The sequence below is a fragment of the Callithrix jacchus genome, chromosome 11 (genome assembly GCF_049354715.1).
Source record: "Callithrix jacchus isolate 240 chromosome 11, calJac240_pri, whole genome shotgun sequence".
Lineage (NCBI taxonomy): Eukaryota > Metazoa > Chordata > Mammalia > Primates > Cebidae > Callithrix > Callithrix jacchus.
The window spans coordinates 106,766,417-106,794,277 of NC_133512.1; the positions used below are offsets into that span (position 1 = coordinate 106,766,417).

The following is a 27,861-nucleotide window of genomic DNA, read 5'->3' on the forward strand; positions in this document are numbered from 1 at the left end:
GGCTCACGCCTGTAATCCTAGCACTTTGGGAGGCCAAGGCAGGTGTTTCACCTGAGGTCAGGAGTTTGAGATCAGTCTGGTCAACATGGTGAAACCTCGTCTCTACTAAAAATACAAAAAATTAGCTGGGCATGGTGGTGCGTGCCTGTAATCCCAGCTACTCAGGAGGCTGAGGCAGGAGAATTGCCTGAACCCAGGAGGCAGAGGTTGCAGTGAGCCGAGATCGTGCCATTGCACTCCAGCCTGGATAACAAGAGCGAAACTCCGTCTCAAAAAAAAAAAAAAAAAAAATATCTGGGCATGGTGGCAGGCGCCTATAGTCCTAGTTACTCAGGAGGCTGGGGCAGGAGAATCACTTGAACTTGGGGTACAGTGTTGCAGTCAGCCAAGATCAGGCCACCTCACTCCAACCTGGGTCAAAGAGCGAAACTCCCTCAGAAAACAAAAGCAAAAACATTTGCCTAAGGCAGTTCTGCATTCCTGGCGCTCCTCCCTGATACCAGGAAATAAAGGCTTACCAACCCTTTTCTTCCTGTCCCTGCTGGGTTGGAAAAAACCTAGAGCATCTGCCACCAAAGCAGCTAAGCCCAGGAGGTGAGAATGTCAGCAAGAACTTAACATCCGGCTCTATCTGAATCTGTCCTGAAAAAAGAGGATCCAGTTGTCCAAAGCCCATGTCTGATTGCCAGTTATCCTTGCAGACCCTCAGCGGGACACTGTGTCCATGCTCATTACTCTGCTCGTTCACATCTGGGTGTCTGCTGTGTGCCCCGTTCTGGGGGACAGCCACAGCCTTCATCACTTCCTCCATTAGCTCATCAGATATTCATGGAGCATCTGCTGCATCTGGCCTGCATCTGGGACCCTAGAACTTGCAGGAGCAGTCCCTCCACGTGACCTCCCCTACCAGCCGCTGAGAGATCCTAAGCCATCTTCGGGATGTTCATTTCATTAGGCCACGCCTAGTTATTCCAGTCACTCGAATTTCCATTGGAGAGGGAAGGGCTGGTTGGATAGACTCTCCTTAGAAAGGACCAACTGTGCAGCTGGAGACAGATACTACTGCTGCTGAACGCAAAGTGCAAGCTCCTGAAAGGGACTGTTTTCTTTTCTTGCTACACATCACCCACCATTTCTTTTCTTTTTTTTTTTGAAACTGAATTTCACTGTTGTTACCAGGCTGGAGTGCAATGGCGCGATCTCAGCTCACCGCAACCTCCGCCTCCTGGGTTCAGACAATTCTCCTGCCTCAGCCTCCTGAATAGCTGGGATTACAGGTACACACCACCATGCCCAGCTAATTTTTCATATTTTTAGTAGAGACAGGGTTTCACCATGTTGACCAGGATGGTCTCGATCTCTTGACCTCGTGATCCACCCGCCTCAGCCTCCCAAAGTGCTGGGATTACAGGCTTGAGTCACCATGCCCGGCCCATTTCTTTTTTTTTTGAGACACATTCTCCCTGTTGCCCAGGCTGAAGTGCAGTGGCGTGATCTCAGCTCACTGCTCACTACAAGGTCCGCCTCCCAGTTCCAAGTGACTCCCGTGCCTCAGCCTCTAAGTAGCTGGGATTATAGGCACAGGCCACCACCAGCTAAATTTTTTGTATTTTTAGTAGAGGCAGGATTTGACCTTGCTGGCCAGGCTGGTCTCGAACTCCTGACCTCAAGTGATATCTGCCCGCCTCAGCCTCCCAAAGTGCTGGGATTACAGATATGAGCCATTGCACCCAGCCTATATTTCTCAATATATGTTCTTTTTAAAAATAACGGCTGGGTGCGGGGGTCCATGCCTGTAATCCTAGCACTGTGGGAAGCCAAGGTTGTAGGATTCCTTGAGGCCGGGCATTCAAGACCAACCTGGTCAACATAGTAAGACCCCATCTCTACAAAAAAATTTAAAAATTAGACAGGCATGGTGGTGCACACCTGTAGTCTTAGCTACTCAGGAGGCTGACATGGAAGATTCACTCTAACCCCAGAGTTCAAGGCTACAGTGGGCTATTTTTGTGCCACAGCTTTCCAGAATGAGAGCTTGTCTCCAAAATTAAATAAATAAATAAATAAAAATAATCTTTTTTTCTGAAAACATTCTAATTATAAAAGTTTTTCACCGGGCACGGTGGCTCATGCCTGTAATCCCAGCACTTTGGGAGGCCGAGGAGGGTGGATCACGAGATCAAGAGATCGAGACCATCCTGGTCAACAAGGTGAAACCCCGTCTCTACTAAAAATACAAAAATTAGCTGGGTATGGTGGTGCGCGCCTGTAATCCCAGCTACTCAGGAGGCTGAGGCAGGAGAATTGCTTGAACCCAGAAGGCGGAGGTTGCGGTGAGCCGAGATCGTGCCATTGCACTCCAGCCTGGGTAACAACAGCGAAACTCCGTCTTGAGAGAAAAAAAAAAAAGAAAAGAAAGTTTTTCTAGTTACATGATACAGAATAAATGTTTCAATTACTGAAAAGTGTAATGAAGAAAATATAACTCATCCACAATTGGGGAATTTTACTTTTCTTTGTGCTTGTATTTTCTAATTTTTCCATATTACATTTTTTATTGATTCACATTTTTTCTTGAGACAGAGTTTCACTCTTGTTCCCCAGGCTGGAGTGCAGTGGTGTGATCTCCACTCTCTGCAACCTCTGCCTCTCAGGTGCAAGCAATTCTTGTGCCTCAGCCTCCCAAGTAGCTGGGATTACAGGTGCCCACCACCACACCCAGCTAATTTTTTTGTAATTTTAGTAGAGAGTTTCACCATGTTGGCCAGTCTGGTCTCGAACTCCTGACCTCAGGTTATCCACCCACCTTGGCCTCCCAAAGTGTTGGATTACAGGTGTAAGCCACTATGCCTTGCCCAGATTGACATTTTATGTATGTGTATTTATGTGTGTGTGTTTTAAAGATCTTTTTAAAATGTGCTGTAATCCCAACACCCACCGCTGACACTTTGGTTTATTTTCTCTCCGATTTTCTCACACACATTGTATGTGGTGTGTGTCCATGTGTTTGTGTGCATGTGTGTATACATTTTTTAAAAGGATTTGTGATCTTGGGAGGCCGAGGTGGGCATATCACCTGAGATCAGAAGTTTAAAACCAGCCTGGTCAACATGGCAAAACCCTACCTCTACTCAAAATATAAAAATTAGCTGGGTGTCGCGGTGGGGGCCTGTAATCCCAGCTACTCAGGATGCTGAGGCAGGAGAATCACTTGAACCCAGGAGGCAGAGGTTGCAGTGAGCTGAGATCGAGCCATTGCACTCCAGCCTGGGTGACAGAGCGAGACTCTGTCTCAAAAAATAAAGATGTGTGATCATATTGTATATGCAGTTTGTTTGTTTGTTTGTTTTTAGACGGAGTTTCGCTGTTGTTACCCAGGCTGGAGTGCAATGGCACAATCTCGGCTCACCACAACCTCCGCCTTCTGGGTTCAAGCAATTCTCCTGCCTCAGCCTCCCGAGTAGCTGGGATTACAGGCATGCGCCACCATGCCCAGCTAATTTTTGTATTTTTAGTAGAGACGGAGTTTCACCATGTTGACCAGGATGGTCTCGATCTCTTGACCTCGTGATCCACCCTCCTCGGCCTCCCAAAGTGCTGGGATTACAGGCTTGAGCCACCGCGCCCGGCTGTATATGCAGTTTTGATGCTTTTTTTATATTGATCATGAGTATTTTCCCATGTCATTAATTTTGTTTTTAGAAACAGTTTCATTGCCTGCATGGTATTCCATGTCATTTGTCCCCATTGTTAGAATGTCCTTGTATGCCTCTCTGTTATTTATTTATTTACAGAGTCTCACTCTGTTGCCCAGGCTGGAGTGCAGTAGCACAATCTTAGCTCACTGCATCCTCTGCCTCCTGGGTTCAAGTGATTCTCCTGTCACAGCCTCCTGAATAGCCCAGGCACCCACCACCACGCCCGGCTAATTTTTGTATTTTTAGCAGAGACAAGGTTTCCTCATATTTGTCAGGCTGGTCTGGAACTCCTGACCTCAAATGATCCACCCGCCTCAGGCTCCCAAAGTACTGGGATTACAGGCATAAGTCACCGTGCCCAGCAAGTACATTAAGATTTTTTAAATAATTGGATAGTATTCCCCTGTGTGGGTATATCACAATTTGTTTGACCAGCCTTTATTGTTGGATATCTAGGTTATTTCCAGTATTTTGTGATTACAAACCATGTTGCAATGTAAAATATCCTTTGCATAATATGTTTCCTTATAAAAAAAAGTTGCACAAATAAGAGCATATCAACAGGGTAAATTCCTAGAGGTAGAATTGCGGGGTCTGAACTATATGCATCATAATTTTGTTAACTCATACTAGACTGCCCGCCGTAGCACTGTGCCATGTGATACTCCCACCAACCATGTGTGACAGTGTGGGAGTGACTTTTTTCCCTCACTTTCACCAACAGAGTGAGCTATCAAATTTTCTTATCTTATCTCTGAGCAAAAAATGTTTCTTTAATGGAGTTTTAATTTTCTTTTCTCTTGGGACTGAAGCTAAGAATCTTTTTATATGTCTTAAGAATCATTGTATTTCTTTTTCTCTACATTTTCCATTGTTATGCCTGTTTTTCTTTTGAGTCGTTAGTCTTTTTCTCATTAATTTACAGTGTATTTTAGGAAAATGAGTTGATTTCTGCAGGTTATTTTCTATGGGTTGTAAATTTTTTTAGCAAGTGTTTTGTTTGCCTTTTGACTTTGTTTTTTGTTTCATTTTGTTTTGAGACAGAGTCTCACTCCATCACCCAGGCTGTAGTGCAGTGGCACAATCTCAGCAATCTCCACCTCCCAGGTTCAAGCAATTCTCCTGCCTCAGCCTCCCAAGTAGCTGGGATTACATGCAGGCACCGCCACACCCAGCTAAATTTATATATATATATATATATATATATATATATATATATATATATATATATATAATGGTACAGAGGTGTTTTATTTATTTATTTTTTAACACCTATTATGCCATGAATTCATAGAGAATAGGTTCCAGCAGCTCAGGCTCCTTCCCATTGGCTCTCACACAGTGCGCTTCTCTGGGTGGAGCAGGCTGTCGCTTCAGTTGGACCCAGGTACCTCTCTCTTTGGCTTCCTTCTTTTTCTGATCATTTTCCTTCGCACGTTTTAGGAAGCTATCTCGGCTCTTAGAGTGCTTGATGTGCTCAATACGCACATTAATTCTCTTGGCAAGAACCTTGCCCTTAACTTGTTTGTTTACAACAATGCCAACAGCATGCTGGGTAACATTGTAGACTCTTCCAGTTTTTCCATGATAACACCTGTGGGGCATTCCTTTGTGAACAGTACCCATTCCCTTGATGTCTACAATATCACCTTTCTTATAGATTCGCATATACGTGGCCAAAGGAACAACTCCAGGTTTTCTAAAAGGCCTAGGGAACATGTATGGAGTGCCTCTCCTCTCTCCCTTTGTATTCGTCATTTTGGCGAATGACTGGAAGATGGCGGTACCGGCCAAAAGGACTAAATTTATATTTTTATTAGAGATGGGGTTTCACCATGATGGCCAGGCTGGTCTCAAACTCCTGACATCAAGTGATCCGCCTTGGCCTTCCAAAGTGCTGGGATTATGGCATAAGCCACCACACCTGGCCAGCCTTTTGACTTTGAAGAGGCCTGTTTTAGAAATAAGATATTAAGACTCAAAGAAACACAATTCCTTGTATAAAAGGCACTCAGCAGCCAGGCGTGGTGACTCACGTCTGTAATCCCAGCTCTTTGGGAGACCAAGGCGGGCGGATCACCTTCAGTCGGAAGTTTGAGACCAGCCTGACCAACATGGAGAAACCATAAAGAAACATACATAAAGTATGTCTTACTCAAAAAAACATAAAATTAACCAGGCATGGTGGTACATGCCTGTAATCCCAGCTACTCGGGAGGCCGAGTCAGGAGAATCGCTTGAACCCAGGAGGCAGAGATTGCGGTGAGCCAAGATCACGCCATTGCACTCCAGCCTGGGCAACAACAGCAAAACTCTCTCAAAAAAAAAAAAAAGAAGGCACTCAGCAAGCCTGCAGCAAGGCCAAAGTGAGGCTTAGGCCTTGTAACTCCCAGTCCGTGTGTCTTGGGTTGTCAGAAAGCCTCAGCTTTAACATCTAGGGATTGAGGCAGCTGACCTCGCACTTGTCTAAAGAGAGAAACTGGATTAGATTTACATCTCTCTTCAGCACACCCATTTTCTGTAATTTGATGATGCGTGAACTCACTGAACACCTGCTGGCATAACCAAACTCCACCTGCTCTGGGAACACAGGCTGGATCCCTTCTCAATTTCCTTGTCTGGTCCCTGGCACCACCAGCTATCCCCTGGTTAGTTTCCTTTGAACTCATTTACTCTTCTTTTCTCCTTTTCCCTCACAGCAGTCATTGTCCAAATCTGCTTTTTTCCGACAAAATTCAGAGAGAAGGAACTTCAAGCTGCTGGACACTAGGAAGCTGAGTCGGGACGGAACCGGGTCCCCTTCGAAAATCAGTCCCCCCTCCACTCCCAGCAGCCCTGATGACACTTTCTTTAACCTTGGAGACCCCCAGAACGGCAGGAAGAAGAGGAAGATACCTAAGGTAATGCTGGCAACAAGCTTCATGCTCCGATATGCGTGACCCCTTCTCTGTGAAAGAAGACTGCAGAGGGGTCTGAGTGGAGAGTACGTCACTGGGCCTCTGCCACCTGTGTTGCTGCAAGCCAGGTGGCCACAGTGAAGCTAGCAGGCTGGAATATCTGGACCTTCATCCTGATAATTTCTCTGGTCCTGTATGTTCCTCTTAGCCACTCTTCTCCCAATCTTAGCTGCTTGTCTGATCCCAGACAAGGTTTTAATGCCCAAGCTCAAAAAGCCACAGCTCCTTCCTTCATCGCCTCAAAAAACAGAACTCCATCCGTCATGCTCTGACCTGAGACTTGGCTGACACCCACTACAGAGGCAGGTCCCAGTCTGTGCTCTGAGACAGCGCCTCTCAACAATACCTCTTGTGGCTCCTTGCAGCCAAAAAGGTAAAACATGGCCGGGCTTGGTGGCTCAAGCCTGTAATCCCAGCACTTTGGGAGGCCAAGGTGGGTGGATCGCCTGAGGTCAGGAATTTGAGACTAGCATGACCAATATGGTGAAATCCCGTCTCTACTGAAAATACAAAAATTAGCCAGGCATGGTGGTGTGTTGTCCTAGCTACTTGGGAGGTTGAGGCAGGAGAATTGCTTAAACCCAGGAGGCGGAGGTTGCAGTGAGCCAAGGTCAAGCCACTGCACTCCAGCCTGGGCGACAGAGAGACACTGCATATCAAAAAAAAAAAAAAAAAAGGTAAAACGTCCCCAGGGGCTTGGGTATACACATCTTTATGCATCTGTTGTTGGTCACGTTTCCTTTCGCTCCGTTTCAGTGCTATAGTGCTGGTCTCTCTTCATTGCCCAATTTGGTAAGGTAGGGTAGGCAAAATTTCTCCTTAACCCTCTTAGGGTCTCCTGCTGAGCCTTAGATTTAAACTGACATAAAACAGATTAACAGGAGAAATGCATACGAATTTTATTTACAAGAATGTGGGAGCCCTCAAAAGAAAAATGTTAAGACCCACGGAAATGACTGAGTCTATGTGTTTATATACTAGGTTGAACAAAGAGTGGCCATTGTGGAAAAGCAACCAGGAAGATAAGGGTTAAACAAGGTTTGTTTGATTAGATTTCTCTTGGCCTCGACTGCCCATTGCTGGTGATAATGTTTCTTTCCTCCTGTTAAAAGGAGGGCCTCTTTTACATGGGAGTTCTATCTCCTGTTTTTAAGAAGAAAAGAGAAGGTCAGAGCGCCCTTTCTGCACCTGCAGTTTTTCAAGTGTCTTTTTTTTTTTTTGAGACAGAGTCTTACTCTGTCACCAGGCACAGTCTCGGCTCACTGCAATCTCTCCTCCTGGGTTCAAGCAATTCTCCTGCCTCACCCTCTCAAGTAGCTGGGATTACAGGTGCACACCACCATGCCCAGCTAATTTTTGTATTTTTTGGTAGTGACGGGGTTTCACCATGTTGCCCAGGATGGTCTCGATCTCTTGACCTCGTGGTCTGCCTGCCTTGGCCTCCCAAAGTGCTGGGATTACAGGCATGAGCCACCGCGCCTGGCCTTCAAGTGTCTTTAGTTAAAAATAATTAACATGCCAAAGTGGCATATTTTGATGTGCCATGTCTTGAACTACTTCAAGATCAACTTCTTACAGGAACTTTTAAATTAGGGATTCAGAGTTCATGGATGGGCTTTAGGAGGTCATGAAACTCATAAAAATGTAAAATTTTATGCAGATAAGTTTTGGTGTGGGACACTGTAGGTTTCATGGATTTCTTCCTTTCTTTTTTGAGACAGAGTATCGCTCTTGTTGCCCAGGCTGGAGTGCAATGGCACAATCTCGGCTCACTGCAATCTCCACCTCCCAGGTTCAAGCAATTCTCCTGCCTCAGCCTCCTAACTGGCTGGGATTACAGGCACGCACCACCACGCCCGGCTACTTTTGTATTTTTAGTAGAGACAGGGTTTTACCATGTTGTCAGGCTGATCTCAAACTCCTGACCTCAGGTGATCCACCAGCCTCAGCCTCCCAAAGTGCTAGGATTACAGGTTTCCTGGGACCGGTCGGTTTCCTGGGATTTCTCAGAGTGACCCGTTGACCTGAAAGAAAGTCAAGGGAGGCCAGGCGTAGTGGTTCACACCTGTAATCCCAGCACTTTGGGAGGCCAAGATAGGAGGATCACTTGAGCCCAGGAGTTCAAGACCAGCCTGGGCAGCGTGGTAAAACCCCATCTCTACAAAAAAATTAAAAATTAGCCAGGCATAGTGGTGCATACTTGTAATCCCAGCTACTTGGGAGGCTGAGGTGAGAGAGAACTGCTTGAGCCCAGGAGTTAGAGGCTGCAGTAAGCTATGATCGTGCCAGTGAACTCCAGCCTAGGTGACAGAGCGAGATGCTGCCTCTAAAAAGAGAGAGAGGGGGCGAAAGAGAGAGAGAGAGAGAGAGTGTGTTCTGCTGAAGCCCACAGAGGGAATATGCCGTAGTGGTGCCTGTTGAGTGACTCACCTTGGCAGCACTAGGAGAGGTTATGAAAGGACTTGGCAGGTCTGAGGACAGCTAAGAACTTTTATCATAGAAACCAGAAAGGTGTTGGAGGAACCTCACATAAGTGAAGTCATACAGTATGGTCCTTTTGTGATTGACATTTCACTTTGTGTAGTGTCTTCAAAGGTTAAGCATAGTTAGCATTTTCTGCCTTTTTTAAGACTAAGTGGTATTCCATTGTATGTATATACCACATTTTGTATATCCATCTATCTGTCTGTGGACACTTGGCTGTTAGAAAGTTGGAGTATTTCAGCAGAAGTGACTGTTGAAACATGCCAGATAAGGACATTTGAGCCCATAGAGGCCAACAAGTGGTCCAGAGACACCCAGCCAGAGGCAAAGGGGGCCAGACAATTTTTAAATATTAAAAGTAAGAATTAAAATATTCAAGCCAGCGCGGTGGCTCACACCTGTAATCCCAGCACTTTGGGAGGCTGAGGCGGGCAGATCACTTGAGGTCTGGAGTTCAAGACCATCCTGGCCAACATAGTGAAACCCTGTCTCTACTAAAAATACAAAAAAAATTAGCTGGGCATGGTGGTACACACCTGTAATCCCAGCTACTCAGGAGGCTGAGGCATGAGAATCGCTTGAACCTGGGATACGGAGGTTGCAGTGAGCCAGGATCACACCACTGCACTCCAACCTGGGCAACAGAGCAAGACTCTCTCTCAAAATAAATAGATAAATAAAATAAAATACTCATCGAACATGGAAATAGGTTACCATCCTATGTTTTTGTTTACTGACATATACAGATAAAAGCATTATATAACATTTAACATAAAACTACGAGATAATAGGATTAATTTTGTAAGCACACAGAACAACTAATTTTAGAGTTCCTCCACATGTGGGATTCTAAATCACATGTGCCATGAATGTGTGTGCTCTTTGACAGCAAGCCCCAGGGGACCCAGCAAAGCAAAATGTGTAAATCCGCGCTCACCAGCTTCTCACGCAACAAGAGGGAAAACAAACATATAGGAAACACCAGACTTTTTTGGTCTGAAATACAAAAAACATTTTCTTTGGATGCAGGTCTCCTTGAAAATGCATCAGACAACTAGGCTGGCCTGGGTGGTGGGGAGGGGGCCGGGCACAGGGCATCTGGCAGTGGTGATGGGGGAGACCCATCTGGGCTGAATGGCCTTGTTGGAGGCTTGTTCTGTGAACATATGAAGGGTGCATGACGTCTGGGGTGCAGGTCCATCTGCAGATGGGGCAGCACGCTTGGGTGCATGGCACTGCTCCCCACAGTCCCAAGCAAGGGCTCGGGAGCCGGTCTAATCCCAGTTCCCACCCCACTCAGGGCTGCTCTAACATTCTTTGGAATGGTTCCCATGAAGGGAGCCCTGCCTGGGAACGTTTTTTTTCCGTCTCTTTCTTTTCTTGTTTTGTTTTGGGAGGAAAAGCTCCTTCCCGAGCTGCAGTGACATCATAGCTTCAGAGGGAGAGCAGCCATCTCACCGTGAGCAATAGGCTGTCTCCCTATGGGTCTCCGTTACTCATGTACAGATCCAGATAACAGCCACCCAGAGGGCAGTGAGGCTGGCAGCCTCTTTTAGTTTCATTGACAGTCACAGTCCTGTGTGGTAGAAAAAAAATGACTGGGCTGGGCACGGTGGCTCACACCTGTGGTCCCAACACTTTGGGAGGCCAAGGTGGGGGATCACCTGAGATCAGGAGTGGGAGAACAGCCTGGCCAGCATGGCAAAAACCAGTCTCTACTAAAAATATAAAAATTGGCTGGTCGTAGCAGTGGGTGCCTGTAATCCCAGCTACTCAGGAGGCTGAGGCAGAAGAATCTTTTGAACCCAGGAGTTGGAGGCTGTGGTGAGCTGAGATTGCACCACTGCTGCACTCCAGTCTCAGTCCACAAGAGCAAAACTCTGTCCCAAATAAATGAATGAAAGACACCCCCGAGCCCATGGGAGGTGTGTCCCACTCTCCCTGGCCCTGGCCCTCCATCATCCTAGGAGAGGGGCAGTGAGAGAAGCCCAGCCACCACAGAGATCAGGCTGCTAACACTGGCTGTTTTTCTTCTGGTGTCTGGCAGCTGGTGTTGCGAATCAATGCCGTTTATGAGGCCCGGAGAGGAAAGAAACGGGTGAAGAGGCTGTCCCAATCAATGGAGAGCAACTCAGGAAAAGGTAGAACCCCCACCAGCAGCCTTCCTCCTGCAGGAATCAGAAAAGTGGCTTCCTGCTTTTTCTGATTGGTTCACCAAGGAGAACAAGCTGATGCTTTATAAATGTCCTGCACTGTCTTCGGGACAGTGGCAGAGCAAGGAGCTCAGCCTGGGCAGCATGTCCCCTTCCTCCCTGTCCTTGTCCTTGTCCTCATCCACCACCAAGTCAATCCAGCACTGCAGGCCCTGGCCTGACTGTGGAAGCAGCCTTCCTTGCTTCGCCTGCATAAAAGGGACCAAGACCTTCGGCTGTATTATCTCATATAGGTACCATCTGGTACCATCTGAACTAGAGTCAAATTAATTTGGCAGTACATTGAGTTAGACGAGACGTGGTTTGTGCAGTACAATTGAAAGAGACAACAGAGGCCGGGGGCCGTGGCTCACACCTATAATCCCAACACTTTGGGAATCTGAGACAGGCAGATCACCTGGGGTCAGGAGTTCAAGACCAACATGGTGAAACTTTTGTCTCTACTAAAAATATAAAAATTAGCTGGGGGTGGCTGGGAGCAGTGGCTCACACCTGTAATCCCAGCACTTTGGGAGGCTAGGCAAGCAGATGATGAGGTCAAGAGATCGAGGCCATCCTGGTCAACATGGTGAAACCCCATCTCTACTAAAAATACAAAAATTAACTGGGCATGGTGGCGCATGCCTGTAGTCCCAGCTACTCAGGAGGCTAAGGCAGGAGAATTGCTTGAACTCCAGAGGTGGAGGTTGCAGTGAGCCGAGATTTCACCACTGCACTCCAGCCTGGGTGACAGAGCGAGACTCTGTCTCAAAAACAGAGAGAAACAGCAGAACACCCGCTCTGAATTAGAAAGAGTTGCCTACATGAGAAGAATTCACATTTGCAACTTTCTTCCTTGTTCTTTTCTTCTAGTGACAGATGAGAACAGTGAGTCTGACAGTGACACAGAGGAGAAGCTGAAAGGTGAGGAGAGCCATTGCTGAGCAGGACGCAGGCAGGCAACTTGGAAGCTGCAAAGGTGGCCCCTCCTCCTCAGTATAAGGGACAGAAGCATCCTGCTCGAGCTTGCTTGGCGAGGCATCGGGGGGGCGGACAGTGGGGCCACAGAGTGCTCTGGGCCAGTCAGTTAAGGGTATCATCAAAATGGCACTGCAGTCGCTGAGAGCCAGGGTGGCTACAGTTACGGCCATGACCCCTGCTCCCATGCCTCTCCCTATGTCCTGAGTGTTTTCACACTTTGAGGCTTGACACTGCAGCCCCAAGGCTCCAGAGACCTGGAGCTCCTGCCCCACTTCTGTTCAAATTACTGTGTGATCTGGAGGAAATCACTTAAGATTCAGGGCTGCTAGTTCCTCATCTGTCTGATGAAGTTGAAATAATTGGTCCTGTGGGTCTAAAATTAGATGGTCCAGGCCTAGGCTTTAGTGACTTTTCTGCAGTTTTTCAGACCCCAGGGAGAAGCCAAAGGAAGCAAGTGCAGGTTGCTGAACAAGGTGACAGGGACCTGTCTGCTCAGTGACCCTGCCGTATTCGCCTCTGACACCCAGCTGCTCCCAGACCCACCTCTAGAATGAAGCAAGGCAATTTTGTTGCAGAGTTAGTGGCAGGAGGGGAGGTGGACAGGAGTTCCTGAGTTAGTGGGGTCTCTGCCAGTTGAGTCACACAGGATGTTTACAAAGCTCCCAACTCCAAAAGCCCTATGGTCTGGATTCTGTCACATCTCACAAACTGAAAGACAAGGGAAATGGGTGAGGGGAGGAGTCCCTGTCCCCACCCCATCAGACAGATGAAGGCAAGGACATCAGCCACTGCCCAGAGTCCAGACAGCAAAACCATGGCAGAGCAGAGCCACAGTTCCAGACTCCAGCACCCTGATTGGTCCGGTAGCCAATGAATGTTGCTTCTCCCAGAACTTTGGCGGAGATCCCAAATAAAGTTTCCTACCATTTTGTTAGACACAGAAACACTTTGGGGATGAGAGAAAAGTACTTGAGCTGAGAATTACGTAACCTATTGTCAGTTCAGTTCCACATGCGCTCATGGTCATTTCAGTCTCCTGCGCTCTCTCTGTGACTCTGTCTCTCTCTCCTCTCTCCCCGCGTCCCTTACCCAGCTCACAGCCAGCGCCTGGTCAATGTGAAGTCCCGCCTGAAGCAGGCACCTCAGTACCCATCACTTGCCCGGGAGCTCATCGAGTACCAGGAGAGGCAGCTCTTCGAATACTTTGTGGTTGTGTCTTTGCACAAGAAGCAGGCCGGGGCTGCCTATGTGCCAGAACTCACCCAACAGTTCCCTCTGAAGGTACGGGGGGAGGGGCCAGGACCCTGTGGCCTGCCAGGGTTCTAACCATCACCTTGTTGGGACTCATGAATTCAGGGAGGTGTGGGAGTCTGAGGAACCCCTAGCATCTAGAATCTTGAAACTGGATCCTAATTAGGGTATATCAGATGGGAAAAAAACCGGCTGCTGCTGCAGAATTTGGGAGAATTTGGGAGGTCCCAGAAAGGAGAGATTCAGGGACTCAAAAAGTATGGCCAGACAAATGCAAACATTATCAGGGCAAGGCGGCACGCGGCTGTAGTCCCAGCTACTCGGGCTGGGACAGGAGAATTGCTTGAACACGGCAGGCGGGTTGCAGTGAGCTGAGATTACGCCACTGTACTCCAGCCTGGGCAACAGAGCAAGAATCCGTCTCAAAAAAAAAAAAAAAGTATGGCCAGAAATGCTTTCTCATTTCTTGTGGTCCCTGTACTGGCCATGCCATCTCCTTTGTCCTCCCCTTCCACCTCCTTACCCAGCCAGCCACATCTCTTCCTAACCTAGCCTAGAAGCCTCTTTCCCTCAAAGCCCCAGCGTTTCTCCCTAAGCGGCATCATGCTTGTGTATGTGCTGAACATCTGCTTCACTTATACACTATGCATCTCTGTGTATGTGCAGGAGAGTCCTTTTGTTACAGGAAGGGAATCTCAATCCATACCCCTAGAGAGGGTTCTTGGATCTCCCGCAAAAAAAGAATTCAGGCCGAGTGAGCAGAGTAAAGTGAAAGCAAATTTATTAAGAAAATAAAGGAGGCCGAGTGCGGTGGCTCACACCTGTAATCCCAGTACTTTGGCAGGCCAAGGTGAGCAGATCCCTTAAGGTCAGGAGTTCAAGACCAGCCTGGCTAACATTGTGAAACCCGTCTCTACTAAAAATAAAAAAACTAGCCGGGCGTGGTGGCAGGCACCTGTGGTCCCAGCTACTCGGGAGGCTAGGCTGGAGAATCGCTTGAACTCGGAAGGCAGAGCTAGCAAAAAGTAAAGGATCAGCCGGGCGTGGTGGCTCACACCTGTAATCCAAGCACTTTGGAGGCCAAAGCAGGCGGATCACCTGAGGTCGGGAGTTCAGGACCAGCCTGACCAACATGATGAAACCCTGCCTTAAAAAGTAATAATAATAAAAATAAATGGGGCCGGGCACGGTGGCTCAAGCCTGTAATCCCAGCATTTTGGGAGGCTGAGGCGGGTGGATCACGAGGTCAACAGATCGAGACCATCCTGGTCAACATGGTGAAACCCCATCTCTACTAAAAATACAAAAATTAGCTGGGCATGGTGGTGCATGCCTGTAATCCCAGCTACTGAGGAGGCTGAGGCAGGAGAATTGCCTGAACCCAGGAGGCGGAGGTTGCGGTGAGCCGAGATCGCGCCATTGCCTTCCAGCCTGGGTAACAAGAGCGAAACTCCATCTCAAAAATTAATAATAAATAAATAATAAAAAGTCATCTTCAAAAAGGATGTAAAGGATCAAAAGAATGGCTACTCCATAAACAGCAACCCTGAGGGCTGCTGGTTGCCCATTTTTATGGTTATTTCTTGATTATATACTAAACAACAGGTGGGTTATTCATGCCTCCCTTTTTAGATCATAAACTGTCATGGTGCTGGTGAGAGTGTAGCAGTGAGGATGGCCAGAGGCACTCTCATCACCATCTTGCTTTTGGTGGGTTTTAGCCGGCTTCTTTACTGAAACCTGTTTTATCATCGAGGTCTTTATGACCTGTATCTTGTGCTGACTGCCTGTCTCATCCTGTGACTTAGAATGCTTTAACCATCTGGGAACGCAGCCCAGTAGGTTTCAGCCTCGTTTTACCCAGCCCCTACTCAAGATGTAGTTGCTGTGGTTCAAACACCTCTGACACTTTTATGTCATGGACCATAGGTGTGTGGATTCAGCTTTACCATATGTTAAATCATGACACCTAAAGTAAAATAAATAAAATGGCACTTAATATAACCTGAAGCAACATGGCCAAGAATTTATAAATTATTCTAAGGCTTTGGCATTGGTATTAAAGAGGTTTTTACCATATTCTAATTCAATTCAATCAGAATTTACTAAGAATATATTATGTTCAAGCAATTTTCTGCTTGGCCCTGGGGGAGTGACAGTGATGAGCAAAACATGTCTCCTGTCCTCAAGGAGTTTAAACTCTGCCAGGAGGACATAAAATAACCATCTTCCCCCACCCTCAGAAAAACATGCAAAGATTCACCAGGTAGAATCTGATGGTCTCTGGACAGACCCATGCCTCAGGGAGTGCAGAAGGGAGGGAGCGTCTGTCCTTGCCCATTCAGGGCATCCCTTTGCCATCACCACCCAGGCATAACCCCAGCATCTTCCAAGGCCCAGATCCCACTGTTCCCTGACCTCGGCTCCTTTCCCAGGCCAGCCTTCCTTCTATACTCCCCACTGTGTTCCAACACCACAGTCAAGCCCTATTTTTGGAGTTTAGGATAGCAATTATGTAGACGGAAGTAAACCATAGGTACTGGCCTTCCAAAGGTGACACTCACACCCTCTAGGTGTCACACCTCTAAGGAATGAGCCCTTCACACCCCACTGCCACAGGTATGCCCAGATTTTTTTTGCTGCCCCGTGGATAAGAGAGGCCGCTGGGTATGCTCACGTTGACTCACAACAGAGAGCACCGAGGCATGAAGGGCTGTCATTACCCTGTTCATTGCCTCGGGGCCCAGCACAATGCTGTTCACATGGCAATGCTTGATCAGTGTTCCAGGAATCAAGTTAATTAATGACTCACCATACGATCATATGATGATCATTTCCAGCCCGGAGTCACCCACATTACATTTTTTTTTTGTTTCTAGAGCAAAGTTGCACAGTTACTGTTGAAAAGGAAACTGGGCTGGGCCAGGCGCTCACACCTGTAATCCCAGCACTTTGGGAGGCTGATGTGGGAGGATCACAAGGTCAAGACATCGAGTCCATTCTGGCCAACATGGTGAAACCAAAAATACACAAAATTTGTCTCTACCAGAAATACACAAAAATTAGCTGGGTGTGGTGGCACATGCCTGTAATCCCAGCTACTTGGGAGGGTGAGGCAGAAGAATCGCTTGAACCCGAGAGGCAGAGGTTGTGGTGATCCGAGATCGCGCCACTGCCCTCCAACCTAGGAGACAGAGTGAGACTCTGTCTCAAAAAAAAAAAAAAAAAGAACAAACAGACAGGGAACTGATCCGGAAATGTATTAGGAAAGAAATCACTAGTAATTCCGCCACACAGAGACCATCACTGTTAACATTTCCTTTCTCTTCCAGTCTTTTCTCATGGTGTAATTTCTTACAAAACTGGAATCATACACTGCAGAATTTTTGTATCATGTTGCATATACTCTTTTGTAAACCTCTCATTATTTATAAGCATATTTAATACAAATTCTAAAACGTTATTTTTCAAGTTATATATAATGCTCCAATATGTGAGTATCTCCTAGTCTATCTACTTAACCAGTCCCCTTCTTTTGGAAATGTATCTGGCTATCAGTGTTTCTGTGGTTTTTTGTTTTGTTTTGTTTTGTTTTGTTTTGTTTTTTGAGACAGTCTCACTCTGTTGCCTAGGCTAGAGTGCAGTGGCACAGTCTTGGCTCACTGCAGCCTCCACCTCCCAGATACAAGCAATTCTCCTGCATCAGCCTCCCGAGTAGCTGGGGTTACAGGCATGCACCACCACGCCCAACTAATTTTTATATTTTTTGTAGAAATGGGGTTTCACCATAATGGCCAAGCTGGTCTCAAACTCTTGACCTCAAATGATCAGCCTGCCTCAGCCTCCCAAAGTGCTGGGATCACAGGCATGAGCCAGCATGCCCAGCCTGTGTGTGTATTTTTGAGACAGGATCTCACTCTCAGTCTTGTCATCCAGGATGTCATACAGTGGCACAGTCACAGCTCGTTGCATCCTCAACCTCCTGGGTTCAAATGATCCTTCCCGCCTCACCTTCCTGAGTAGCTGGGACTAAAGGAGCATGCCACCATGCCCAGCTTGTTTATTTTTTGTAGAGACGAGATCTTCCTCTGTTCCACAGGCTGGCCTCCAACTCCTGGGTTCAAGTGATCCACCTACCTCGGCCTCCCAAAGTGCTGTGATCCACTGTGCCTTGACTTTTTTTTTTTTTTTTTTTTAATGCTGTGATGAGGCCAGGCACGGTGGCTCATGCCTATAATCCCAGCATTTTGAGAGGCTGAGGTGGGTGGATCATGAGGTCAGGAGATCAAGACCATCCTGGCTAACACGGTGAAACCCCATCTCTACTAAAAATACAAAAAAATAGCCAGGTATGGTGGCACGCCCCTGTAGTCCCAGCTACTCAGGAGGCTGAGGCAGGAGAATCACTTGAACCCAGGAGGAGGAGGTTGCAGTGAGCCAAGATCGCACCACTGCATTCCAGCCTGGGAAATAGAGTGAGACTAAGTCTAAAAAAAACATAATGCAATGGTGATCATCCTTGTACATGCATTTTTTTTTTTTTTTCTTGAGATGGAGTCTTTCTCTTTCTCCAGGCTGGAGTGCAGTGGCACAATGTCGGCTCACGGCAACCTACGTCTCCCGGACTCAAGCGATTTCCCAGCCCCAGCCTCCTGAGTAGCTGAGACTACAGGCGCATGCCACCACACCCGGCTAATTTTTTGTATTTTAGTAGAGATGGGGTTTCACCATGGCCAGGATGGTCTCGATCTCCTGACCTCATGGTCCGCTCACCTTGGCCTCCCAAAGTGCTGGGATTACAGGTGTGAGCGACCACGCCTGGCCTATACGTGCATTTTTACATGTCAGCCTAGTTTATATCTCCTTGCCTTTCCTCCCTTGCTCCCTCTGTAGGAAGGACCTTTTCCTCCTTCTCTCTCTTCTCCTTTTAACCTTTTTTTGTGTGGGTTTTAGCCCTCACTTGTGTCAAGTCACCTGAGTCAAGGCACAGTCCCTATTTGCATGCTAATGTTCCATTAAAACGTTTCCTATCGCGTATTTGTCTTTGACAGCTCAAGGAGCCTGGGCTGTTTTCCAGCCATCTGTGATTGGCCGTATTTGTGGGAGATTTCTGTGTGCAGCTTTCTGTAACTGTGTTCCTGTGCATCTATGAGCCTGTGTGCATATGCACTGATACCTCATAGGTTGATGACAGTGTGGGTAGGCACATGTGCACCTGTATTTATGTGTGTCATATGTGTGATCTGGGGTGGGTGCATGCAAGTGGTGACTGGGCTGTTGAAAAGGGCTGGAACTTGTTTTCCCACAAGGTCTGCTCTTTGGTCCTGAATGATGTTTCCTTTGTGGGGAAACTCCTTTGGAATTCTTCTTCCGTCCTTTGGTATTCTTCCTCCCTGTGGTATTCTTCCTCCCTTTGGTATTCTTCCTCCCTTTGGAATTCTTCCTCCCTTTGGTACTCTCCTTCCCTTTGGAATTCTCCCTCCCTGTGGAATTCTCCCTCCCTTTGGTATTCTTCCTCCCTTTGGAATTCTTCCTCCCTCTGGTATTCTTCCTCCCTCTGGTATTCTTCTTCCCTCTGGTATTCTTCTTCCCTTCGGAATTCTTCCTCCCTTTGGTATTCTTCCTCCATTTGGAATTCTTCCTCCCTCTGGTATTCTTCCTCCCTCTGGTATTCTTCTTCCCTCTGGTATTCTTCTTCCCTTTGGAATTCTTCCTCCCTTTGGTATTCTTTCTCCCTTTGGTATTCTTTGCTGGTCCTTTCTTTGGTATCCTTTATAATTTAAGTCATTTACTCAGTGATGATTAATGACTCCTTTCTACAATTACACCCAGCTGGTATTTGCTTCTTTGCATGACTGTGCAAGAACAGTCAAAATTACTGTTTAGGGGACAGTCTGGGCTTGTGAATTACCAACTCAAAGACTGTTCCTTGGCCAGCTGGGTTTATCTGTGTCATGGATGGAAGAGAGAACTGTTATATAGAAAAGAAATCGTGACTATTCTGAAGAAGAACAACTAAAGGACAACTAAGTCTATAAATGGTGACTGTGTTTTACTGATTGATTGCTGTCTCAACCACTAGTATCAGTGGCACCCCCATGTCTTCAATTAAATTTGGCCTAGCCTGAGGGGAATCATATTGGAAGCAGTTTTTAAAGTTGGAAACAATCAGTCTGGTGCTGCTCTGTGCCTTTGGATACTCTTCTTCAGAGACCTCCTCTCTCTGATACAGGATGACCTTGGGAAGGCTCGTTGACCCTCAGGAGCAGTGAACAGGACTGCTGGCCTGCCAACTCCAGAAACTGTCTGCAAGGGTGTTTTAAAGTGGAGCTCAGGCTGGGCATGGTGGCTCATGCTTGTAATCCCAGCACTTTGGGAGGCTGAGGCAAGTGGATCAATTGAGGTCAGGAGTTCGAGACCAGCCTGGCCAACATGGTGAAACCCCATCTCTATTAAAAATACAAAAATTAGGCGGGGCATGGTGGCTTCATGCCTATAATTCCAGCACTTTGGGAGGCCGAGGCAGGCAGATGACCTGAGGTTGGGAGTTCAAGACCAGCCTGACCAGCATGGTGAAACCCCATCTCTACTAAAAATACAAAAATTAGCTGGGTGTGGTGGTACATGCCTGTAATCCCAGCTACTCAGGAGGCTGAGGCAGGAGAATCACTTGAACCTGGAAGGCAGAGGTCACAGTGAGCGGAGGTCATGCCATTACACTTCGGTCTGGGCAACAGGGTGAGACTCCGTCTCAAAAAGAAAAAAAAATACAAAAATTAGCCAGGCATGGTGGCAGGCACCTGTAATCGCAGCTACTCAGGAGGCTTGAATCACTCAAACCCAGGAGGTGGATGTTACAGTGAGCAAAGATTGCAGCATTGTACTCCAGCCTGGGTGACAGAGCAAGACTCTGTCTCAAAAGAATAAATAAAAAGTGGAGCTCACTAGGAAGCAATTGGAAACAAAGAAATCGATGCAAATTACTGCAGAAAAAATTTAGCTTAGGGCCGAGCGCAGTGGCTCATGCCTGTAATCCCAAAACTTTGAGAGGCCAAGGTGAGCAGATCACTTGACGCCAGGAGTTCAAGACCAGCCTGGCCAACATGGTGAAACCCTGTCCCTACTGAAAATACATTTTAAAAAAACAAAAAATAGGTGTGGTGGTGCCTTTCTGTAATCACAGCTACTTAGGAGGCTAAGGCAAAAGAATCACTTGAACCCAGGAGGCAGAGGCTGCAGTGAGCTGAGATCACGCTACTGCACTCTAGCCTAGGCAACAGAGTGAGACTCTGTCTCAAAAAAAAAAAAGAGAGGAAAAAAAATGTAGGTTAGACATTGTATTTAGGTTAGATGTTATAAACTCCTAACCTCAGATATTCAGATGTGTGATATTTCAAATTACTGTAGACAACTTTAGCATGATGTATTTTTCTTTAACTTTTTTTTTTTTTAAAGATGGGGTTTCATCATGATGGCCAGGCTGGTCTTGAACTCCTGACCTCAGGTGATCCACCCACCTCGGCCTCCCAAGGTGCTAGGATTACAGGCGTGAGCCACCACACCCGGCCCTCTTTAACTTTTTATGAAGGAAATTTAACAAGCATAAGCATAAACCTATTAACAGCAACAAAGCCTACAATTCTCCTCACATGAAAAAGTACCCATTTATAAGCAAATATGAATAATAGATACATAATTAGAAATTATTCTTTTGTGTTTCCCACTCTTGTATCTGGGGTGTTTTTAAAAGTAGATTTATGGCTAGGTGCAATAATATGCACTTGTAATTCCAGCTACTTAGGAGGCTGAACAGGAGGATTGCTTGAGCTCAGGAGTTCAAGTGAGCCTGGGCAACATAGTAAGACTCTGGCACTAAAAATATATATATGTATGCATAGAAAGATAGATGAAAAAAATCACAAATTTCTGTTCATAAGCAAAATAAACTCATGACTTTATTAAATATAATCTCTAAACCAGACTTCATGAATTCATCCTGTTCTTTTTCTTTTTTTTAGACAGCATCTTGTTCTGTCACCCAGGCTGGAGTGCAGTGGCGTGATCTTGGCTCCCTGCAACCTTCACCTCCTGGGTTCAAGCAATTCTTGTGCCTTAGCCTCTCGAGCACCTGGGACTACAGGTGCCCACCCTATGCCCAGCTAATTTTTTTGTATTTTTAGTACAGATGGGGTTTTGCCCTGTTGGCCAGGCTGGTCCTTAAACCTGACCTCAGGTGATTCACCTTGGCCTCCCAAAGTGCTGGGATTACAGAGGTGAGCCACCACGCCCAGCTCCTGTTCTTTTTTTTCTTCCCCCCATAGAGATGGGGTCTCGCTAGGTTACCCTGGCTGGTTTTGAACTCCTAGCCTCAAGCGATCCTCCTGCCTTGGCCTCCCAAAGCGCGCATCCTGTTTTTTAATAAGATAACATTTATCTAGTCTTTGATATGTCAGATACTGCATGATGTGCTAGAATATCAGAGAGAAAAAAGATTAAGATCACTTTTCTTCCTAGTTTGAACATTAACTCCTATGACTGGGACACGTCACTTCACATCTCAGGGCTTATTTCTTTCTCTCTGAAATAAGAATGTCAGGCTATATGGTGTCACTCTCCTTTGTAGTTCCAATGCTCAATGACTGTCTGAAATTAGTTGAATTTCCCAGCATAATATGATTTTACTGCATTTATTCACTGAGAATGTTGTAACAGTCTGCCTGGACTGAGAAGGGACAGCTTTGCCTGGGCCCAGAGATAGAAAGGCCTGGTTGGAGGCTCTCTGTTCCGGATTCCTGAGCCTCCTATTTGGAAAGGATTGCTGGCAGTTCATTCTTATTCATAGTTACAGTCTAGAATGTCAAGCATGGAGAACGTTTCTCTAAAGCATACTATTTTTTCCTCCTGACTTCTCCCAGGAGTTTATAGTTGGAAGTGCCCAGGGGGGAAACGCCCCATCAGACAGAGCTGCAAGCCTTTCCCAAGGGAAGAGGTTAAGGTGGCAGTCACAAGTGCCGAAAGGTGGGAAAGGCCATCCTTGCCATCATCTACCTCACTCTCCCATATTGGGGTTTGTTCTTGAACCTTCTCTCACCTTTCTCCCTGCAGTTGGAAAGGTCTTTCAAGTTCATGAGAGAAGCTGAGGACCAATTGAAAGCCATTCCCCAGTTCTGTTTCCCCGATGCCAAGGATTGGGTTCCTGTCCAGCAGTTCACCAGGTATGAGCTGGCATCTCCCGTTCCCAACCCCAAAGACTAAGGAGAGACTTAGAGATGGGGTTACAGGTCGTAGACCCCATGAGTCAGTCCTACCATTAAGCAGTCCTAGTGGGCCCTGGCCTAGAGCTTTCCCCCAGGGGTGTTTCTAAAGCTTCCCTGATGGTGGGAGTCACCTGCCCAGCATGCAGGCCTCCCAGGCCTCCCACTCAATCTGGGGATGTGTTTGTTTCAGAAGCCCCCCAGGAAGGTAACTTTTCTTAGGCTGGGAAAAGTTAGGGAAACATTGCCCTTCCCCGTCCTCATCCTGAAGCGTCTCTTCAGTAGCCTATCCAGCTGTTTCTTGGATTGGGATCTGTTTACATTTCTGCTTCATCCCGTGTTATTAGACACCAGTGTTTTTATTACCAGATGTTTCAGCATTTGGCCAGACTCAGTAGGCTGCGGGTCCTGTGTTTAAGGGGTACCACATTCCTTGAGGGTGGCTCAGCAGTCTTTAAGGACTGTCCAGGCCTCGGGGCTTCTGTGTCCAGACCATGCCCTGAGAGAGCTGCCCTGGAGCAGTTCCAAGAGGGGCAGAGAAGTGTCCCACTCTTCAGCTGCTCCCTTGCTGAGTCACATCCCTAGATGAGCAGACACCACTCACACATGCTCGGCTCCCTGAGGGCAGCACCCAGGCTCTTCCCTGCTTCAGCCACCAGGGTGAATGACAGTTGTGTTTTGTACAATGGGGCAGCTCAGGTGATGGAATGACAGACAGCCCAGGGTGGAAACAAAGCACTGCATTTCCTTTCAGGCCACAGCTACACTTTGGTCTCAGTCTCATGACCCTTTTTTTTTTTGAGGCAGAGTCTTGCCTCTCCACCCAGGCTGGAGTGCACTGGTGAGATCCTGGCTCCCTGCAACTTCCACCTCCCGGTTTCAAGCAATTCTCCTGCCTCAGCATCCCCAGTAGCTGGTATTACAGGCATGTGCCACCATGCCTGGCTAATTTTTGTGTTTTTAGTAGAGACGGGGTTTCACCCTGTTTGCCAGGCTGGTCTCGAACTCCTGACCTCAAGTGATCCACCCTCCTCGGCCTTCCAAAGTATTGGAATTACAGGTTTGAGCCACCAGGCCCGGCCCAGTCTCACTGACATTTACTGTGAAGGTATGGGTGACCAGTGTCTCAGCACAGACATGGACAAGAGGGACAGGGAGTGGCCTTTCCCACAGCTTCCTCAATGTGTCCCCTGGCTGCTCACTGCCACCCCTTGCTGCAGAGTGATGAGGTGTCTGGTTTTATTTTACTTTGTGATGCATTTGTGTTTTTCCAACCACAGTGAAACATTCTCATTTGTCTTAACTGGAGAAGATGGGAGCAGAAGGTTCGGTTATTGCCGAAGACTACTGGTGAGTACATTCTGCTTTCAGCTGGCAACAGCCCCATGGACAGCCAGATCTGGCTTCCTAGTCCCATGAGACTGAGATTCCCCGATGGGCCACAGGAGGAGAAGGAGCAGGGGGAGTGGCAGGTTAATCAGCATAGTTAAAATCACAGAGAAAAGCCAGCACGGTGGCTCATGCCTATAATCCTAGCACTTTGTGGGGCTGAGTGGGACAGATCACTTGAGCCCAGGAGTTCAAGACCAGCCTGGGCAGCAAAATGAGGTCTCGTCTCTATTTTATATATATATATATATATCAGGAATTGGGGGGAAATCACCTGAGTCTTATTGGTAGGTGGGATTGTCTGTTTTCATCAGAAAGACTTTTATTTGAGCCAGGGTCTCACTCTGCTGCCTGGGCTGGAGTGCAGCAAATCATGGTTCACTGCAGCCTCGACTTCCCCAGCTCAGAAGATCCTCCTGCCTCAGCCTCCTGAGTACCTGGGACCACAGACATGTACCACCACCACACATGGCTAACTTTTAAATTATTCGTAGAGACAGAATCTTGCTCTGTTGCCCAGACTGGTCTCGAACTCTTGAGCTCAAGCAATCCTCCCACCTCAGCCTCCCAGTGTGCTGGGATTACAGGCATGAGCCACCGCACCTGGACAAAAATACTTTCTCCATTATTTTTCCTGCCAACTAAAAGGCCTTTCTCTCTTTAAGCGAAATATTTTTTTTTCTTTTTATTTTAAGATGGGGTTTCACCATGCTGGTCAGACTGGTCTTGAACTCCCGACCTCAGGTGATCTGCCCACCTTGGCCTCCAAAGTGCTTGGATTACAGGCGTGAGCCACCATGCCCGGCTGACAAAATATTTTTTCTAATAAGACATGCCAAACAGACCCTGATCACTTAGAACATTTAGAATGGATGCTAAGGAGAGAAGACTCAATTCAAGAATGTCCCCTTCAGGATAGTCACCTTTAAAAGTCAGAAGCATATTTCAGTGCAATGATCACAGTAAAGCATTTTGGAACTTGTCATTTTGAGGCCCACTCTTTTGAAAATCTTCAGTAATGGTGATTCTTTTTTCACTGAGAATATATTTGAGTCTGAAATAAGCTGAAAAAAACTTGAGTCAAGTGTAATGCATGACACATAGTAGGTGTCCAAGAAACATTTTTTAAATTAACTAGTAAAGTAAAAAGCATGATTAATTGAAAAAGTTAAGTGAGATAATCATATTGTTGCCCAAATTACTTTAAGCTTAAAGTATTGAGATTGAGGTTGGGCACAGTGGCTCACACCAGTAATCCTAGCACTTAGAGAGGCCGAGGTGGGCAGATTGCCTGAGCTCAGGAGTTCAAGACCATCCTGGCCAACATGGTGAAACCCTATCTCTACTAAAAATACAAAAAAGTAGCTGGGCATGTGGCACACGCCTGTAATCCCTGCTACTTGGGAGGCTGAGTGATAAGAATTGCTTGAAGTCGGGAGGCAGAGGCTGCAGTGAGCTGAGATCACATAATTGCCCTTCGGTCTGAACAACAGAGCAAGACTGTCTCAAAAAATAAATAAATAAAAATGTTGAAAAGTATTGAGATTGTGCAGGGTACAGTGGCTCACATCTGTAATCCCAGCACTTCGGGAGGCTGAGGTGGGCAAATCACGAGGTCAGGAGTTCGAGACCAGTCTGACCAATATGGTGAAACCCAGTCTCTACTAAAAATACAAAAAATTAGCCAGTGTGGTAGCATGCATCTGTAGTCCCAGCTACTTGGGAGGCTGAGACAGGAGAATTGCTTGAACCCAGGAAGAGGAGGTTTCAGTGAGCCCACGTCGCGCCACTGTACTCCAGCCAGCAGAGCAAGACTCCATATCAAAAAAAAAAAATTATTGAGATTTGATTTTTCTTTTTTTGGTTTGAAAATTAGCTTAAAACTGAGTTTTCAGAAAGATCTTTGGAAATGATTTCTCACTTGAAATATTGTTATAATAAACATATAGGAATAAACACATAGGGATAACAAACAGTTATAACAGACATTATAACAAGCTGCAATGGGATAACGACTTACCTTATGGGTTTTCCAGAGCTACGATCTGGAGACATCTGACACATGATAGCCTCCCAAAAAACATGTGGGTTCTTTTCTTCCCTGAGGATGTCAACACCCATAATTCCCTTGTGTTTCTCTCCAAAAAGCCTGGAGGCAAAGGCAAGCGCCTTCCTGAAGTTTACTGCATCATCAGCCGCCTGGGATGCTTCAGCCTCTTCTCAAAGGTGAGAACTTGGACCTCAGAGAAAGAGGAAGGGTCGGAACTGGGGGGCTCTAGAGGGGTCCAGGGAATACCCCCATCTCCTGGGCCTTCCATCATCTTATTCTCTACCTCTACTTCCCTTCCCATTTCTTCATTTCTCTGCTTATCACTCCTCTATTCTCTCATCGTTAGTTCAGGAAATGAGAGTTGATAGGCCAGACACGGTGGCTCATGCCTGCAATCCCAGCACTTTGGGAGTCTGAGGCAGGTGGATCACTTGAGGTCAGGAGTTCGAGATGAGCCTGGTTGACATGGTGAAACTCTGTCTCTACTAAAAATTAAAAAAAAAAAAATTATCCAGGTGTAGCAGCATGCAACTATAGTCCCAACTACTTGGGAGGCTGAGGCAGGAGAATCACTTGAACTCGGGAGGCAGAGGTTGCAGTGAGCCAAGTTTATGCCATTGCACTCTACCCCGATGACAGAAACTCCTCCGTCTCAAAAAAAAAAAAGAGTTGATGAAGGGCCAGGTTCAGAAAGTGTGTGTGGTACAGAGAGGGCAAGATAATTGAAGTTGAGGAATGGAGGGGCACGATCTCAGCTCACTGCAACCTGCACCTCCCGGGTTCAAGCAATTCTCCTTCCTCAGCCTCCTGAGTAGCTGGGACTACAGACGTGTGTCATCTTGCCCGGCTAATTTTTTGTATTTTTATTTATTTTTTTATTTTTTTAGACGGAGTTTCGCTCTTGTTACCCAGACTGGAGTGCAATGGCGCGATCTCGGCTCACTGCAACCTCCGCCTTCTGGATTCAAGCAGTTCTCCTGCCTCAGCCTCCCGAGTAGCTGGGTCTACAGGCGTGCACCACCATGCCCAGCTAATTTTTTTGTTGTATTTTTAGTAGAGACGGGGTTTCACCATGTTGACCAGGATGGTCTCGATCTTTTGACCTTGTGATCCACCCGCCTCGGCCTCCCAAAGTGCTGGGATTATAGGCGTGAGCCACTGCACCCTGCCATTTTTTGTATTTTTAGTAGAGACGGGGTTTCACCACGTTGACCAGGCTAGTTTTGAAATCCTAACCTTAGGTGATCCATCTGCCTCAGCCTCCCAAAGTGCTGGGATTATAGGCGTGAGTCAACATGCCCAGCCTGTTTTCAATCTTCAGTCTTGAGTATATAGATCCGTCCGAGCTTCCTTTCGGGGAATTGCAGTTCCTGCACCTGTAGTCCCAAGTCCTTGGGAGGCTGAGGCAGGAGAATCACTTGAACCTGGAAGGTGGAGGTTGCAGTGAGCCAAGATCACACCACTACACTCCAGCCTGGGCAACAGAGTGAGACTCTGTCTCAAAAAATAAAAAAATAAAAGAAGGCCAGGTGCGGTAGCTCAGACCTGTAATGCTGCTACTTTGGGAGGCCAAGGCAGGTGAATCACTTGAGCCCACGGGTTCAA

General features: G+C 46.9%; 1 protein-coding gene and 1 pseudogene across 7 annotated transcripts in view; one reads left to right on the plus strand and one right to left on the minus strand.

Annotated features, from left to right (window-relative positions):
* Positions 1–27,861, plus strand: part of DENND2A (DENN domain containing 2A) — a 111,883-nt gene that overhangs the window by 52,527 nt on the left and 31,495 nt on the right. For 5 of the 7 annotated variants that reach the window (XM_035254588.3, XM_078343629.1, XM_017975582.4 and 2 more), the window contains 7 exons: positions 6,398–6,598; positions 11,187–11,280; positions 12,205–12,255; positions 13,406–13,593; positions 22,669–22,778; positions 24,098–24,167; positions 26,355–26,432. In XM_035254588.3, coding sequence (XP_035110479.3) covers positions 6,398–6,598; positions 11,187–11,280; positions 12,205–12,255; positions 13,406–13,593; positions 22,669–22,778; positions 24,098–24,167; positions 26,355–26,432 — 792 coding nt within the window. The remainder of the gene's footprint in view (positions 1–6,397; positions 6,599–11,186; positions 11,281–12,204; positions 12,256–13,405; positions 13,594–22,668; positions 22,779–24,097; positions 24,168–26,354; positions 26,433–27,861) is intronic. The other 2 variants (XM_017975583.4, XM_078343630.1) reach the window with 1 other exon arrangement.
* Positions 4,765–5,459, minus strand: LOC108592931 (large ribosomal subunit protein eL21 pseudogene; annotated as a pseudogene).